The 15,909-nt window shown below is 44.8% G+C and overlaps 1 protein-coding gene across 17 annotated transcripts in view; it reads right to left on the bottom strand.

Annotated features, from left to right (window-relative positions):
- The window catches only part of nfasca (neurofascin homolog (chicken) a), a 300,495-nt gene that overhangs the window by 45,215 nt on the left and 239,371 nt on the right, over nt 1-15,909 (bottom strand). For all 17 annotated transcript variants that reach the window (XM_043716460.1, XM_043716472.1, XM_043716466.1 and 14 more), the window contains 5 exons: nt 14,313-14,510; nt 10,622-10,692; nt 9,049-9,271; nt 6,663-6,778; nt 2,943-3,147 (listed from right to left, as the gene is read on the bottom strand). In XM_043716460.1, coding sequence (XP_043572395.1) covers nt 2,943-3,147; nt 6,663-6,778; nt 9,049-9,271; nt 10,622-10,692; nt 14,313-14,510 — 813 coding nt within the window. The remainder of the gene's footprint in view (nt 1-2,942; nt 3,148-6,662; nt 6,779-9,048; nt 9,272-10,621; nt 10,693-14,312; nt 14,511-15,909) is intronic.

Raw genomic sequence — 15,909 nt, 5'->3', positions numbered from 1 at the left:
TTAACTCAAGTCTTTGCTGGGCCGACTTGTCACTACCAATGCCACAACCAAGTTCTTCCACAAGAGATAAGTAAAATAGAAGAGAGAAAGAAAAAAGTGATTAAAAAAGGAATGAAAAGGCATATAGACAGACTGGACAACCCCCAGGCTCAGAAGCCCTACTCCACCGCCATCTCACTGGAAGGATAACCATTTAACCTTCCATTTCCAACCACTCCAACCTTTTATGCCATCACAAATATTTTCAAAATGAGTAAGTGATCAAAGAAATTGTGAAAAAAAAATTCATTGAATGTCTCTGGGATTTTTGTCCTCTGTTGCTCAAAACAGTGACCAGAGATAAATTTTTCAATCCTGGAGATTGCAGATGGATCCTGAAGGATTGGAAATCTTCTGTATATCTGTCTGATTTTGGAGTGCACATCACTGATTCACATGCAGCGATTGTTCAATACAAATTATAGCATTCCTCAGAAACAGGCCTCAAGCCTCAGGAGAGGATTTCCCACTGAATCAGAGTGACACTTTTATTTCTGCACATTGTAGTGTGAATATATTTACAGCCAAAGCATTAATATTTTCTCTGCAGTGTATTGAGGATTGCTGCCAGAGAGAGCTAATTCTTATTCCACCATTCTTTGAGAACATGAGAAATTTAGGCCATTCTATTTGGATTTCCAGGAAACCTTTGACATGGCGCCACACAGGAGGCCGCTAAATAAAATAAGAGCCCACGGGTGTTAGGTGCAAGATGCTGGCATGGATAGAGGATTGGCTGACTGGCAGAAGGCAGAGAGTCAGGATAGAAGAGTCTTTTTCAGAATGGCAACTAGTGACTAATGGGATAGTGTTGGGACCACAAATATTCACATGATACATTAGTGAACTGGACAAAGGAACTGAGGGTATTGTTGTTAAGTTTGGAGATGATAAAAAGATAGGTGGTGGGTCAGGTAGTGCAGAGGAAGCAGGGAGACTGCAGAAAGACTTGGACAGGCTGGGACAGTGGGCAAAGAAGTGGCAATATCTGAAAAGAAACAGTAAGAACCATAGATGCTGAAAACCAGAGTCAATAGATGTGAAGTTGGAAAAGTACAGCAGGTCCTGACGAAGGGTTTCCAGCCTGAAACGGTGATTTTCCTGCCCCTCGGAATCTGTCTGACTTGCTGTGCTTTTCCAGCTTCACATCTTTTTACAACGTCTGAAAGTGTGCGGTTCTGTACCTTGTTAGGAAGAAGAGGTGTGGATTACTTCCTCGGCTTCAGAATTCTGAAGCACAAAGGGACTTGGGAACCCTAGTACAGGATTCTCTTACGGTTAACATATATACTTTCAACTAGCCATTCACATTCATTTCAATGCAAGAACAGAGATAGACTGCTAAGGTTATAGAAAGGACTGGTCAGACTGCATTTGGAATATTTTGAGCTGTTTTGGGTTCTGTATCTAAGGAAGGATGTGCTGACCATGCAGGGGGTCAGAGGAGATTCACCAGAATGATGCCAGGGATGAAAGGCTTGTCATCTGAGGAACCGTTGAGAGCTCTGGGTCTGTACTTGGTGGATTTTAGAAGGATGAGGGGGGGAATTGAAGCTTACAGAGTACTGAGAGGTCTGGATAGAGTGGCTGTGGAGAAGATGTTTCCACCAGTAGGAGCGTCTAGGACGTGAGGGAAAAGCTTCAGGGTGAAGGGTCGGCCCTTTCGAACCGAGATGAGGAGGAATTCCTTCAGCCAGAGGTTGGTGAATCTGTGGAACTCACTGCTGCAGAGGGCTGTGGAGGCCAGGTCACTGAGTGCATTTAAGATAGAAATAGGTAGGTTCCTGACTGTTAAGGGGATCAAGGGTGACGTGGAGAAGGCAGGAGAATGAGGTTGAGAAACATATCAGCTTTGATTGCATGATGGAACAGACTCGATGGGTTGAATGGCCTAATTCTGATCCTGAATCTTATGGTTTTAATGAGCCCCTTAAGCCTGCTGAGCCATTCAAAAGCTCATGGCTTACTGTATTCTGCTTCTTATTATACCCCCGAGACTATTGCCTCCAGAATCGCCGATTCTCTATTAGGTCAAAACCAGCTGAATGTAATCAATGACTCAGCTCCCGCTGATGACCGGGAAAGAAACTTCCAAAAACAAGCCACCTCTGATTATTTCTCTTTAAGCTTTTTCTCATGTTACACGGGGTCACCATAACACTGCTTGGTACCGACAATCACTTTTGGATCTGTCAGCTGGTTTTTCTCGGTTAATGTCCTTCCTATCATGGCTGACGAGGAAACTCTCCCAAACCTTGCCGCAGGGGTGCTAGAAGGATTTGCAAGTTGGCAATCAACCTGATGGACCACCTCCCAAACAGCCTTTCATTAGCTGCTGAGTTCCAGACTGGAACTCAAACCTGGGGCTTCTCACTTAGAGGCAGAGACATTATCACAAAACCTTCTCCATATACTCATGTCCCTCTGAGAAAAGGAATTCCGCCTTATCTCTGTGTGAGGTTGGAGGTTCCTTGACTTGAAACTGTCCCTGTTAGTTTTAAATTCTCCTACAAACAGAAACGTCCTCACAACATCTACCTTGTCAAGATCCCTCCCCAGAATTTTACATGGGGTTTGATTCAATGTCAGAGCAAAGAGCTTCCTGACATTGTTAGGTTTGTTAATGCTTGTTTTAATGGTAAGCAGAATCTGGAGGGGTCCGTCGATTGCCTGAGCACAGATATACATAAAGGCAGTGCCTGTGTTGTTAGGTTGTGATAAGGAGCTTTGAGACTGATTTGTCAATAAACTGTATCCTCATGCAAAAGGTCCTCTTCGTTCTATTTCACCAACAAGTTTAGATCTGAATTGGCACAGCTGTTGTGACTGAGCTCTTTCTACAGAATAACAATATTGTTTGGGCTGTGGATGGGGAGCAATTTAGGGTTCATTTGCCGACTTACCTCCTTCTGTGGTGTTTATTGCAAACTCCTCACTCCAGGGACCACGTCCCCGACCATTGACTGCTGCCACCTGAAACTTATAGGCGTGATATGGCTGCAAGCCTGATACAATGGCACGCAGACGCTGACTGGGAGACTCTGTGACCTGAACACGTGACCTGTATTGGTTGGTCTTCAGCAGACTTCCCTCATTCCAATATTGAATCTGAACAAGAGAAGAGTCTCAGTCAGTCTGGACGCTATCTCCGTGACAGAACGGAGATGACAAAAAAGAAAGCTCATAGCAGTCAATCCCACCGGCACAAACTGGAACCTTGCTGAAAACAGAGACATGTTATTGAAGCTTCTCATCTTGTACGCATCAGGATACATGCAAGAATGCCAAGCTTCAAATCACCACAGTGATTTATACAAGAAGAGAAAGGAGAGTAGATTCGTTGGCACATTGACTCTGATTGGCTGAGTTGCTGTCACAGAGAATTCCCCCCACCCCAATCTCTCTCTCTCTCTCTCTCTCTCTCTCTCTCTCACACACACACAGTGTTTGAATCTCTGCACATTGGGTCATATGGTTATACAGGTTATGCTGCGCGTTTCATCAATGCGAATTGACGAATTGGGGACACTATTTGTAAAGCGCTAACTTTTAAAATGTATGTGCAGTGTAACACAATTACATCCCAACACCTTAAGCATTGTTTCTAAAGCGCAATTTTTCGATAATGCAGGATTGTACAAGAACACAACGTTACAGAAGATCTGACTGTACTTGAGGAATGGATTAATATTGGCCTTCAGAAACTGGAATTTTCCCAGCCCAATGGAGCGAGGTGGGGGGTGCAGGAGACCAATTTGGGATGACTCCTATCTTTGAGAAAACTTGCTGTGAGGAGATTCCAGGAAGGACAAACACAACCCACTCTACATCGGGGTCACGACAGCCTTGGAGTATTAGGATGGAAAGTTCTTTGGGGGTCTCTGTAACTGGCCTCAGTGGATGTGCTATAAACACACAGAGGTCACAGCATGAGCCACAACCTTTGCTGTAGAGGGCCGTCTCCTCCACACCAATGGCTGATGGCCAGTGGGCCATCCATTTCTTTTTGAAAAGAATGCCAATTAAGTTCATGAGGATGCTACTGTATATGAATCTGCCTGCTCTCCTATCTGCACCAGCTGTGCCCAGCTCTCCAAGTGGGGCTGCTGTCTGGTCAATGTCGTGCACCCCCCCCCCCCCAAACACCCCCCCAAAATGGAGCTTCCACCCCCATCAGAACCTGTCTGTCACCTTTAATTGCACAAAAAATGCAGTAGGATCCTGCTAACTGACTACCTTTTGGAAGATTACACCCTTGGATGAACCTTTGACCTGCCATGAGCAGTCAGGGTCCAGTAAAGATCCAGGCATCTGTGATGTTTCCAATGGGTGAAGATTCCCGGCACTTGGAACTCACTTTGTGCCTCATTCCTCAGACTTGTCATGCTATCCATGCGCCATTACCTTCCAGAAAGTTTTGTTCAATGAATGGTGCTCTCTGCTGCTCTAGAATTTTACAATGCACCGCAAACCTTAAAACCTGCTCCTCGTGCTGGCTTGCTGTAGAGAACAGTAAGCTCTGGGATTCAACAGGAGTTTCCATTCCCCAAAACAACCAGCAGCTCTTTCACACAATCACCCTACAATAGGCCATTCAGCCCATCAAGTCCACGCTGACACTCTGAAGAGCATTCTACGCACAGCCACTCCCACCCCCAACCCCTCTACCTCGACAACCCTGCATGGCCTACAGCTAATCCACCTAGCCTGCACATCCCTGGGCATTATGGGCAATTTCCCATGGCTAATCCACCTAACCAGCACACCTTTGGACTGTAGGAGGAAACCAGAGCACCTGGAGGAAACTCACACAGACACGGGGAGAATGTGCAAACACCACACAGTCACCCAAGGGTAGGATCAAAGCTGTCCCTGGCGATGTGAGGCAGCAGTGCCAATCACTGAGCCACCGTACTGCCCTATTCGATGCCCTACTTGAATTTAGATTAGATTCCCTACAGCGTGGAGACAGGTTCTTCGGCCCAACCAGTCCACACCGACCCTCCGAAGAGTAACCCACCCAGACCCATTTCCCTCTGACTAATGCACCTAACACTTGGGCAATTCAGCATGGCCGATTCACCTGACCTGCACATCTTTGGACTGTGGGAGGAAACCGTGCAAACATGGGGAAAACGTGCAAACTCCAAGCAGTCACCCAAGGCTGGAATCGAACCTGGGTCCCTAGCACTGTAAGGCAGCAGTGCTAACCACTGAGCCACCATGCTGCCCTTTAGGGATTATAATCTGACAGTACTATTAGCAGCGAAGTCTTTGTAAGTTTCACTTCTTCGTTCAGAATGTAAATGAGGAGTAAACTTCGAACTGAACTCTGGAAACTATCAATGGGAATAAGGCAATACGACATGTGGTGTGCACTTTTTGATTTGGGCTTCATGATGCTATTGTAGATGATAAAGGACAAGAATTAGTCAACAAATAGGGCATAGGAGAAGGTGAGGACTGCAGCTGCTGGAGAGTCAGAGTCAAAAATGTGGTGCTGGAAAAGCACAGCCGGTCAGACAGCATAGTCGACATTTCGGGCGTAAGCTCTTCATCAGGAATGTGGGGGTGGCCAAAAGGGGCTGACAGATACAAAAATACAGGGCATAATCCTAATGCTGCTGGACTCGCTATCCACAGGCCCTGGGCTAATGTTCTGGGCACATGCATCCCACCAAAGCAGCTGATGAAATTTGAAACAGGGATTGAAATCAACTCTCAGGGATGAAACTATTGCTGATTATAAAAAACCACCTGGTTCACAACTGCCTTTTAGGACAGAAAATCTCTCATCCTTATCTGGCCTACCTGTGACTTCAGACCCCAAGTCATGTGCATGACTCTTAACTGCCCTCTAAAATAGCCCTTGCAAGCCACTCAGTTCAGGGGCAATTAGGGATGGGTAACAAATGCTGGTCTTGCCAGTGATGCCTACATTCCATGCCCATGAAAGAATAAACAAAAGCTTTGCTCAGACACACACAAGCACACACAAATGTATACATCAGCCCACAAAGTATTCTCTCTCACGGACACACATGTGGACATACACATACACACAGACACGCATACACAAATGTACACGCACTCATGCATATGCATGTGCACATACGCTCACACACACACGTGGATATACACATATACACAGACGCGCATACACAAATGTACATGCACTCACGCATATGCATGTGCACACGCTCACACACACACGTGGATATACACATATACACAGACACGCATACACAAATGTACACGCACTCACACATGCATGTCACACATGCTCACACACACAACTTTATGCTACCTGCAAAATTCCAACTGAGGTGACTCAAATTTTTCAAGTTTGCCACGTCATTTGAAGTCTTACCACAGACTATTTTGTTCCATTTCGTGGATATACACATACACACTGATATGCATACATAAATATATATGCACTCACACATGCGTGTGCACACATGCGGACACTCAGGCACACAAGTATATGTATAGACATATACATGTACACAAAAAAGACTTTGCAGCAATGAATCTATTGATTTCACTGTATTCATAGTTATGTCGTGCAGACAGTATTTAATAACATTTGATTGTCGAATCAAGATCCTGCAGCTACTTACTTTGTGGCCAATGAGATATCCTTGAACAGAGTCTGGTGGTAGTGCCCTCCACTGGAGTAGAATGGCAGTGCTGTTAATAATCCTTCCAGAAAGCCCAGTGGGTGCTGCAATCGGAACTAAATGTATCCAAAAAATACAGAAGCTGAATTTTATCCAATTATGTGAGACAGTGCTATGTTCTTTATAACTCAGCAAAAGGCAATGTGTTATTAACTTTGGATTTGGAAGCCTCAGGTCATCTGCTACTGTCCAGCTCCCTGTCTGACAATGCCTTCATTGTAAAATTCACATCCCCATTTGAAATCCCTGCAAAGACTCACATTACCCCCTCCACTGGCCTTACAACCCTCTGAAATGTCGGAACTCTTCCCATTCCATTCTCACAATGCAGCTTGGATTTTACCTTTAGTGACTGTGCTTTCAGCTGCCTGGGCCTTCAGTTCCTCAACACCCCCACGACACCTCTGCACCTCCCAGCTTTTCTCCATGACGCTACTCCTGAAAACCTAAACCCTTTGTCCAAACGTTTGGCCACCTATCCTAATATCTCCAGAAGTGGTTTTGGTTGATAATTACTCCTCTGAAACACTAGTGATTACAACACTAAAGACTGCTATATAAATACAATTTTACAATTGCTGATTATCTGACTACCTTTGTGCCACCTGCAAAATTCCAACTGAGGTGACTCAAATTTTTCAAGTTTGCTACATGTCATTTGAAGTCTTACCACAGACTATTTTGTTCTTAACATCCAAAGCATCCACTCCAATAACACTGAAGAGAACTGCTTGTTTTTACATAACTCTTGTTCATGACTTCTATGTTTCCCAAAGTACTATGCAAATATACAAGTTATGGAGGAGGCCATTCAGCCCCTTAAGCCTGCTCCATCATTCTATAACATCATGGCTGGATTGAATTTAGCCTCAACTCCACTTTGCTGTGTACCTTTGTTTACAATCAACTCCCTTGTCTGTCAACAATCTGCCTTAAAAATAGTCAAACCAATAATTAATCGCTTGGTTGTGCAGAACTTAGACTTTGCCAAGAGGAGATAGGTGTTATAGATTTTTTGTCACACCCTCATTATTCCATTGATCATTCACACGTGACAGGATGCTGATTATATCCAACCAGCTCGTGTTTGCAACCCTCAGAACACTATATCAACAATCAGCTGGGATTCTGCTACTGAGCTAAGAATGACATCGGACACCAGGTTAAGATCATTAGTCAGGCTTTCAGTGTGATGCACCTGTACCTGTCTGTTTTAGAGATGGAAATGTGTTGCTGGAAAAACGCAGCAGGTCAGGCAGCATCTAGGGAACAGGAGAATCGACGTTTCGGGCATTAGCCCTTCTTCAGGAATCTGTAATGGCTTTTAGATTCCTGAAGAAGGGCTAATGCCCGAAACGTCGATTCTCCTGTTCCCTAGATGCTGCCTGACCTGCTGCGTTTTTCCAGCAACACATTTCCATCTCTGATCTCCAGCATCTGCAGACCTCACTTTCTCCTGTCTGTTTTATGCAGGCAAAAGGTATTTCTACATACACTACACTGTTCTCACTTGGAAAAGAAGGGGTCATGGAGACTGTTGTATTCCCATGACAATGTCCTGGCCAATCAGTGATAAATAGCCTGGCCTGAGATCTAAGACTGACCGTTATCTGTCCCTGTTAAATGTCCATTCCAGTGATAGCCCACCCAATCACCACCCTGTTTTCATGCTGTATAAATTGGTGTGCCCTTTTCTCAAGGCTGTTTCTTGCAACTAAATCCTGATGAAAAACTCAAAATTTCTGCCTCCTTTTGATAATGTTTATGATGAAAATTAAGTATTTATTGAATATAGCTATCATTATAAAATTGGAAATAGTGCAGCTTGGTTCCATACAAGTTCCCACCAACAGCCATGTGAAACCAACTGGGGGGGGGAAATATCAGTTGAAACTTTATTGCTGGAACAGCACAGCAGGTCAGGCAGCATCCAGGAAATATCATCCAGGAAACAGGGGAAGGCTTCCCTGTTCTTCCAGAAATGCCACAAGACCTTCTATGTGAGAGGCTGAATGAGCTCCATTTAGTATCTTTCTGAAATTCGAAACTGTGTCAGGTGTAGCACTCTCTCAAGACCCATATTGGAATGTCACCCCAGGGATCATTGTTTCAAATGAGAACTTGAGGTGACAAATGTTGTCGCCCAGAGCTGAGAGTGGTTTCGTGCCACACTAAAACCAGGAGCTTGACAAAGTAAAGGAATCGGACCTTCAGTTTTATAGGCAAACAATTGGATGTCTGTCATTGAAGGAGCTTTTATGCACATTGTATGTTTAACATGGCAGTAGTTGTAAGGCTTGGCTTGCTTCCCTTTGATAATACTTACAGTCTTCACCCGAGTATCCAATCACAATCCTTGGTTCGGGACCTAACCCAAAATCATTCACTGCCTGCACTTTAATCTCGTAGGGCGTAAAGAAGGGAGTCGGAGAGACGATGTAACTGGACCTGGGAACGGTGACTGTTGACCACTCCCCACCTACATCCTTTTGTCTCCAGCTGACTATATACTTGAGATTCGGGCCACTGATTTGTGTTCCATTCAGAGGCTGAAAAACAGAATGTAATATCAGGGAAGGTAGAATAATCGGTCTATCGTAAACAAACAAGCAAAACCACGATCATAGAATCTCTACAGAGTAGAAGCAGGCCATTCAGTCCATCAAATCCACACTGACCCTCCCAAACTCACCCCCCACCCCCCCCTCAACCCACACTATTCCTGTAACCCTGCTTTTCCTATGGCCACTCCACCTAACCTATGCATCTTGGGATTGTGGCAGGAAACCAGAGCACCCGAAGGAAACCCACGCAGACACGGGGAGAATGTGCAAACTCCACACAGTCAGTCGCCTGAGGCAGGAATCGAACCCAGGTCCTGGGTGCTGTGAGGCAGCAGTGCTAACCACTTTGTGACCATGCCACCCAGTGATGGCCACTCTAACTAGACTTCAGAAAATAGCTTATATTTTTTTCCCATCAGCCCCAATTTAAGTCTGCCTTTGTAACCAGCCTCTCTTCTCTATTGATTTGCTCTCTTTAGCACTCTTTTCTCTTTTTATCTCTCTTCTTTATCCTATGGCAGATATATACTTTGTTCCCCTTGGGAATTCTGATGAGGGGAGAGGGCTTTATGGAAAGAGGGCTTCAATTCAGGGGATCAGAAATTTTTAGGAATAGGAGTTTGATTTATGTGGGTGCTGTGTTCTTTTTGCCTCATGGACTATTTTAAATGCACTGTAATGGTTTTTAGAACAAAGAACAAAGAAAATTTCCAGCCCAGGAACAGGCCCTTCAGCCCTCCAAGCCTGAGCCGATCCAAATGTACTGTGTAAACCTGTTGGTCAATTCCTAAGCATCTGTATCCCTCTGCTGCCCACCTACTCATGCATCTGTCCAGATGCATCTTACTGTGCCTGCCTTTACCACCTCTGCTGGCAACACGGTCCAAACGCCCACCACCCTGTGTGTGAAGTACTTGCCGCATGTATCCCCCCTAAACTTTCCATCTCTCACCTTGAAAGCATGACCTCTCGTTATTGATCTTTGTGAAGAAGTACCTCATTCATTGTTAATTAATCATTCAAATGTGATTTTTAAAGAACAATCAATGCACCCTCTAAGAATTTCCAAACGAGCAATAACATGTAAGTTTAATTGAATCTCTAGCTGTTCTTAAAGCTACACAAACAATAGGAGTATTTGAGAAGTCCATACGCTCCTAGCCTGTGTTCACAGCCAGTTATCTATCTCTGAGTGAGCCTCCTTGTTAAATTATTTAGCTCCTCTTTGACATCTCAGTTCACAACTCAACAACTTCCTTCACCGCATTCCTGGGTCAGCGGTTAACAAGAGGCTTTTTAAGAGATGAATGAAATAACAGGACAAACTGTGCTCACCGTCCAACTGATTTGCATGCTTGATTTTGATATTCCTGCCCCTCTAACATCAGATGGATTGAGTTCTGGAGCTGGAAAACACAAAGTGATGTTACAAACCGTTTCGTTGAACTCAGAGAATTCTAGTACTGAGTCTGCTGGAGCAATTAATGCAAAGGTCTTGACACCTTTTGCAAGTGTGTAAACAAAAGACAGAGTGGGTGAGCTTTGTACTGCTGTATGAAGGCAAATTATGTCAACCATTCCATAGCTTCAATATTTTCAATTGCTTTGCAGTATGCATTCCTCTCAACACAGAGTCATGGAGATGCACAGCATGGAGACTGACCCCTCGGTCCAACCAACGTGACCAATCATTTTCGATTGAAGTACAAGCTCTTAGTTTGTTGGTTCGTGTTGCCCCTCAAAATCAGAAGAGGCAGGATTCACAGCCTACTGAGATGGATATTGGAGCTCCTCTTCCAATTTCAGGGCTGACACCAACTGAGCCATTCGAGCTGGTGAGCCTTCATAGCTTGTCAAAGTCCATAAATCCTCCCACCATTGAATAAAGGATGAGGTTGGAGAGCGCTTGGAAGTGCATGGTAAAATAGGGATGAGTCAGCAGGGCTTCCTCAAGGGGTGGGGTCCAGAAGAAGTTTACAAGAATGATTCCGAGGACGAAGGGCTTGTCCTATGAGGAGCGGTTGAGGACTCTGGATCTGCACATAATGGAGTTTATAAGGATGAGGGGGGATCTGATTAAAACTTACAGAATATCCTGAGAGGCCTGGATAGAGTGGATGTGGAGAGTATGTTTCCACTAATATGAGAGACTGGGACCCTAGGGCACAGGCTCAGACAGCAGGGGCGATCCTTTAGAAACGAGGAGGCATTTCAGCAACCAGAGAGTGGTGAATCTGTGGATCTCACTGCCACAAAGATTCTAGGGGCCAAGATGTTCATTCTATTTAAGAAAAACAAGATTCTTGGAGATTAAAGGTTACAGAGAGAAGGCAGGAGAATAGGGTTCAGAAACAAATCAACCATGATCAAATCATGGAGTCCACTCATTGGGCTGAATGGCCTCATTATGCTCCTATATCTACGGTCTAAAGGTTGTGCCACAGGGTTAGCCAACTAGAGAATGTGAGTTCAAATCCCATGGCAGGTTAACAACTTGAATGGAGACTTCAATTAAATTAAAACTAAAGTGGGATAGTGATTATCGGAATGCCAAAGAGGGGGAAGAGTTACTGCAAAAGTATCAAAAAAGAGATGGGACAAGACTGTGGAGTCAAGGCAGAAATCAGCCCAGGTACGACGGGCGAGAGAGAGTGGCGAATGTTTCTGAAATGCCCCAGCTCCTATTTATTATCTTCTGATTTGGGAGTAAAGGCCTAAAGTGCTAATACAAGGAAGGAGCATGCACGCATCATCCTGTTCGTCAGCCTCTAGGAAATTTCACAGCCTATCTAAAAGGAAAAGCATGAAAATACAAAAACAACAGCTCTTTCCCTCTCCTGTTCAGCTCTGCAATCTTCTGCATTTTGCCTGTTTGCCAGATCTGAGTTTAGTGCCTGCAAATTTGCTCTAAGACCATTTCCCTGTCCATGGTGCTGAAGTTGCAGCTGCGGTGAATTTTCAATTGATCAAATTAATGTGGAATTTTCAATGCTAAATGTCAACAAACTGATAGCTCAGATTATAAATGCTGATAATACTCTCAAACATTAGTCAGTGTCAGCTCTAAACTTCCTTGACACTCACTACAGATCCACCTGAGAACAGATATGAAGAAAGGATTGATGAACTCCTTTCTTCTGAAACACAGAAACACTACCCACGATAAATCAGTTTTGTAATTCATATGGGGCCATATCAGGAATTAGAGTTACCAGCCCTCTGGACCTGCCCTGCAGTGTCCAAGGATTGAAGGTTGACCTCTTAAGCATTGCTTTGGATACAACCCAGAAGAGAAAAAAATCATAGAGGCATAAAGAAATGCTTCTTTACCATTCACTTTGGAAACTTCTGTTTATTAGTTGCAAACATATCATCCTTATCGATAAAAAGACAATTTGTCCACCAAGAAACATCAAATTCAGTCACAAAAGTCAGAACTTTGCAACCTCAGTGAAGCCCACTTATCTTGATGGGGTTGCTGAGGCTAAAATGCACACCTCTGAGTCCTTCTGGTGCCCTTCATTGAACTGTTGGCCACTGGAAACCAATGGGGAGGTTTTCTGTGGCAAGGTCACACCTACTGCTTACAGTTGCTAGATTTTGACCCCCATTTCAGTCCTGCAGCCCAGGTCCTGAAATGCACAGTAAAATGTAACCACCCCTCTTTCGAGTGGAAGGGGTTGAAGCTGGGAAGATGATTGCCATGAGGATAGACATACTAGTCAACCAATAACAAGAGGTCAAGGTGAATAGGAAGAGTAAGGTTATATCATTTGATCTCTCAGAATACATCCAACTCAGAATTGGCAAACCTACCAAGTATTCAGTCCATCTCAAACATGTCTCAAACATTAAGCGAACCAGGCTGAGGGGAGCGATTCCCAATATGGGGGAGTTTGCTTGGTGCCAGCCTCACGTGTATTAAAAGTATAATTTCCTGTCATGTGGCCAAGGCAATTTTCCCAAGTGAAATAAAGGGGAGTAATGCATTAGACAAACCAAAATATAAATAACTGATTATTCACCGAGGATATGTTCAAAGCTCAGGGCAGATCCGATTGTCAGATTGTATGATAAAGCCATCATAGTCATAGAGTCATACAGCACAAAAACAGACTCTTTGGTCCAACCAGTCCATGTGAAACATGATCTCATTAGTCAGAAAGACGATTGGTGGTGGTTTAACCTGAGGGTCACTGCATCTCAGGCAAAGGGAAAGGTTGAGAAAGAGAGTCCTTCATGGTCACCTCAGCCGGTGTTGGAATCACTCTGCATCACAAACCAACTGTCCAGCCAACTAAAATTCTAACAGGTCTCTACCGACCAAGTGCAGGGAGGAAGTTTTTCCTGACTGAGGAGTCTAGAATCAGGGGTCACAGTCTCAGGATACAGGACAGGCCATTTAGGATTTAGGAAACATCTCTTCAGTCAGACAGTGGTGAGCCTGAGTAATTAACTCCCATAGGAGTGGGCAGCACAGTGGTTAGCACTGGTGCCTCACAGCACCAGGGACCGGGTTCGATTCCACCCTCAGGCAACCGTCTGTGTGGAGCTTGCACGTTCTCCCTGTGTCTGTGTGCGTCTCCTCTGAGTGCTCTGGTTTTCTCCCACAATCCAAAGATGTACAGGTCAGGTGAATTGGCCATAGTGTTCAGGGATGCCTAAGTTAGGTGCATTAGTCAGGGGAAATATAAAGTAATAGGGTAGGGGAATGGATCTGGGTGGGATTCTCTTCGGAGGGCTTTGTGGACTTGTTGGGCCAAAGGGCCTACTTCCACACTGTAGGGATTCTATGATAGGAGGCTGTGAAGGCCAGGCCATGGAATATATTCAAGAAAGAGAGGCATCACAGGGCATAGAGGGAGTATGGCGTTGAGATAGAGTGTCAGCCATGATCATATTGAATGGTGGAACAGGCTCAAAGGGCTGAGCTGCCTCCTTTGCTCCTAGCTTCTGTGTCACATTGTAAAGGTGTTGAGTTACATCATCAAAACACAAGACAGAACAGTCAAGTTTGGACTATCACCTGTTCCAGTTGTTTGATAACGTTCAGAAGGCAAACTGGGGGCACCTTCTCCAACTTCATTCACCGCTATCACCCGGAACTGGTAGTTAACGTATGGAGAGAGCTGTAATACGGCAGAGTTGATGCTGCCTGAGATTCGGGTCAAATTGTGCCACTTTCTCGGCTGAAACCTGTTCTCTTCAAACTGCACAATGAACTCTGTAAAGGGGGAGAAATAACAAGACCACTTAGAACATAGAACAGTACAGCACAGAACAGGCCCTTCAGCCCACGATGTTGTGCCGATCACTGATCCTCATGTATGCACCCTCAAATGTCTGTGACTATATGCATGTCAAGCAGTCTCTTAAATGTCCCCAATGACCTTGCTTCCACAACGGCTGCTGGCAACGCATTCCATGCTCTCACAACTCTCTGTGTAAAGAACCCGCACGTCAATTAGGTCCCATCTCCTCCTCCTTTTCTCCAATGAAAAAGGTCCGAGCTCAGTCAACCTCTCTTCATAAGATAAGCCCTCCAGTCCAGGCAGCATCCTGGTAAGCCTCCTCTGAACCCTCTCCAAAGCATCCACATCTTTCCTATAATAGGACGACCAGAACTGGACACAGTACTCCAAGTGCGGTCTAACTAAAGTTTTATAGAATTGCAACAGGATCTCACGGCTCTTAAACTCAATCCCCCTGTTAATGAAAGCCAAAACACCATATGCTTTCTTAACAACCCTGTCCACTTGGATGGCCATTTTAAGGGATCTATGTACCTGCACACCAAGATCCCGCTGTTCCTCCACACTGCCAAGAATCCTATCCTTAATCCTGTCCGCAGCTTTCAAATTCGACCTTCCAAAATGCATCACTTCGCATTTATCCAGGTTGAACTCTATCTGCCACTCTCAGCCCATCTCTGCATCCTGTCAATGTCATGCTGCAGCCTACAACAGCCCTCTATGCTGTCAATGACACCTCCAACCTTTGTGTCGTCTGCAAACTTGCTAACCCATCCTAGTCATTAATAAAAATTACAAACAGTAGAGGCCCAAGGACAGAGCCCTGTGGAACACCACTCACCACTGACTTCCAGGCAGAATATTTTCCTTCTACTACCACTCGCTGCCTTCTGTTGGCCAGCCAATTCTGTATCCAGACAGCTAAGTTCCCCTGTATCCCATTCCTGCTGACCTTCTCAATGAGCCTACCATGGGGAACCTTATCAATGCCTTGCTGAAGGTCATATAAGCCACATCCACAGCTCGACCCTCATCAATTTTTCTAGTCACATTCTCAAAGAACTCGATAAGGTTTGTGAGGCATGACCTGCCCCTCACAAAGCTGTGTTGACTGCATTGAATCAAGTCATGCTTTTCCAGATGGTCATAAATCCTATCCCTCAGAATCCTTTCTAACACCTTGCAGACGACAGACGTGAGACTGACTGGTCTGTAATTGCTGGGGATTTCCCTATTTCCTTTCTTGAAGAGAGGAATTACATTTGCCTCTCTCCAGTCCTCAGGTACGACTCCAGTGGAAAGCGAGGATGCAAAGATCTTCGCAAGTGGTGAAGCAATTGCATTTCTTGTTTCCCAAAGTAGCCGAGGACA

The sequence above is a fragment of the Chiloscyllium plagiosum genome, chromosome 26 (assembly GCF_004010195.1).
Source record: "Chiloscyllium plagiosum isolate BGI_BamShark_2017 chromosome 26, ASM401019v2, whole genome shotgun sequence".
Classification (NCBI taxonomy): domain Eukaryota; kingdom Metazoa; phylum Chordata; class Chondrichthyes; order Orectolobiformes; family Hemiscylliidae; genus Chiloscyllium; species Chiloscyllium plagiosum.
The sequence above is the reverse complement of the archived record's forward strand: the minus strand, read 5'-3'. Positions and strand labels throughout refer to the sequence as shown.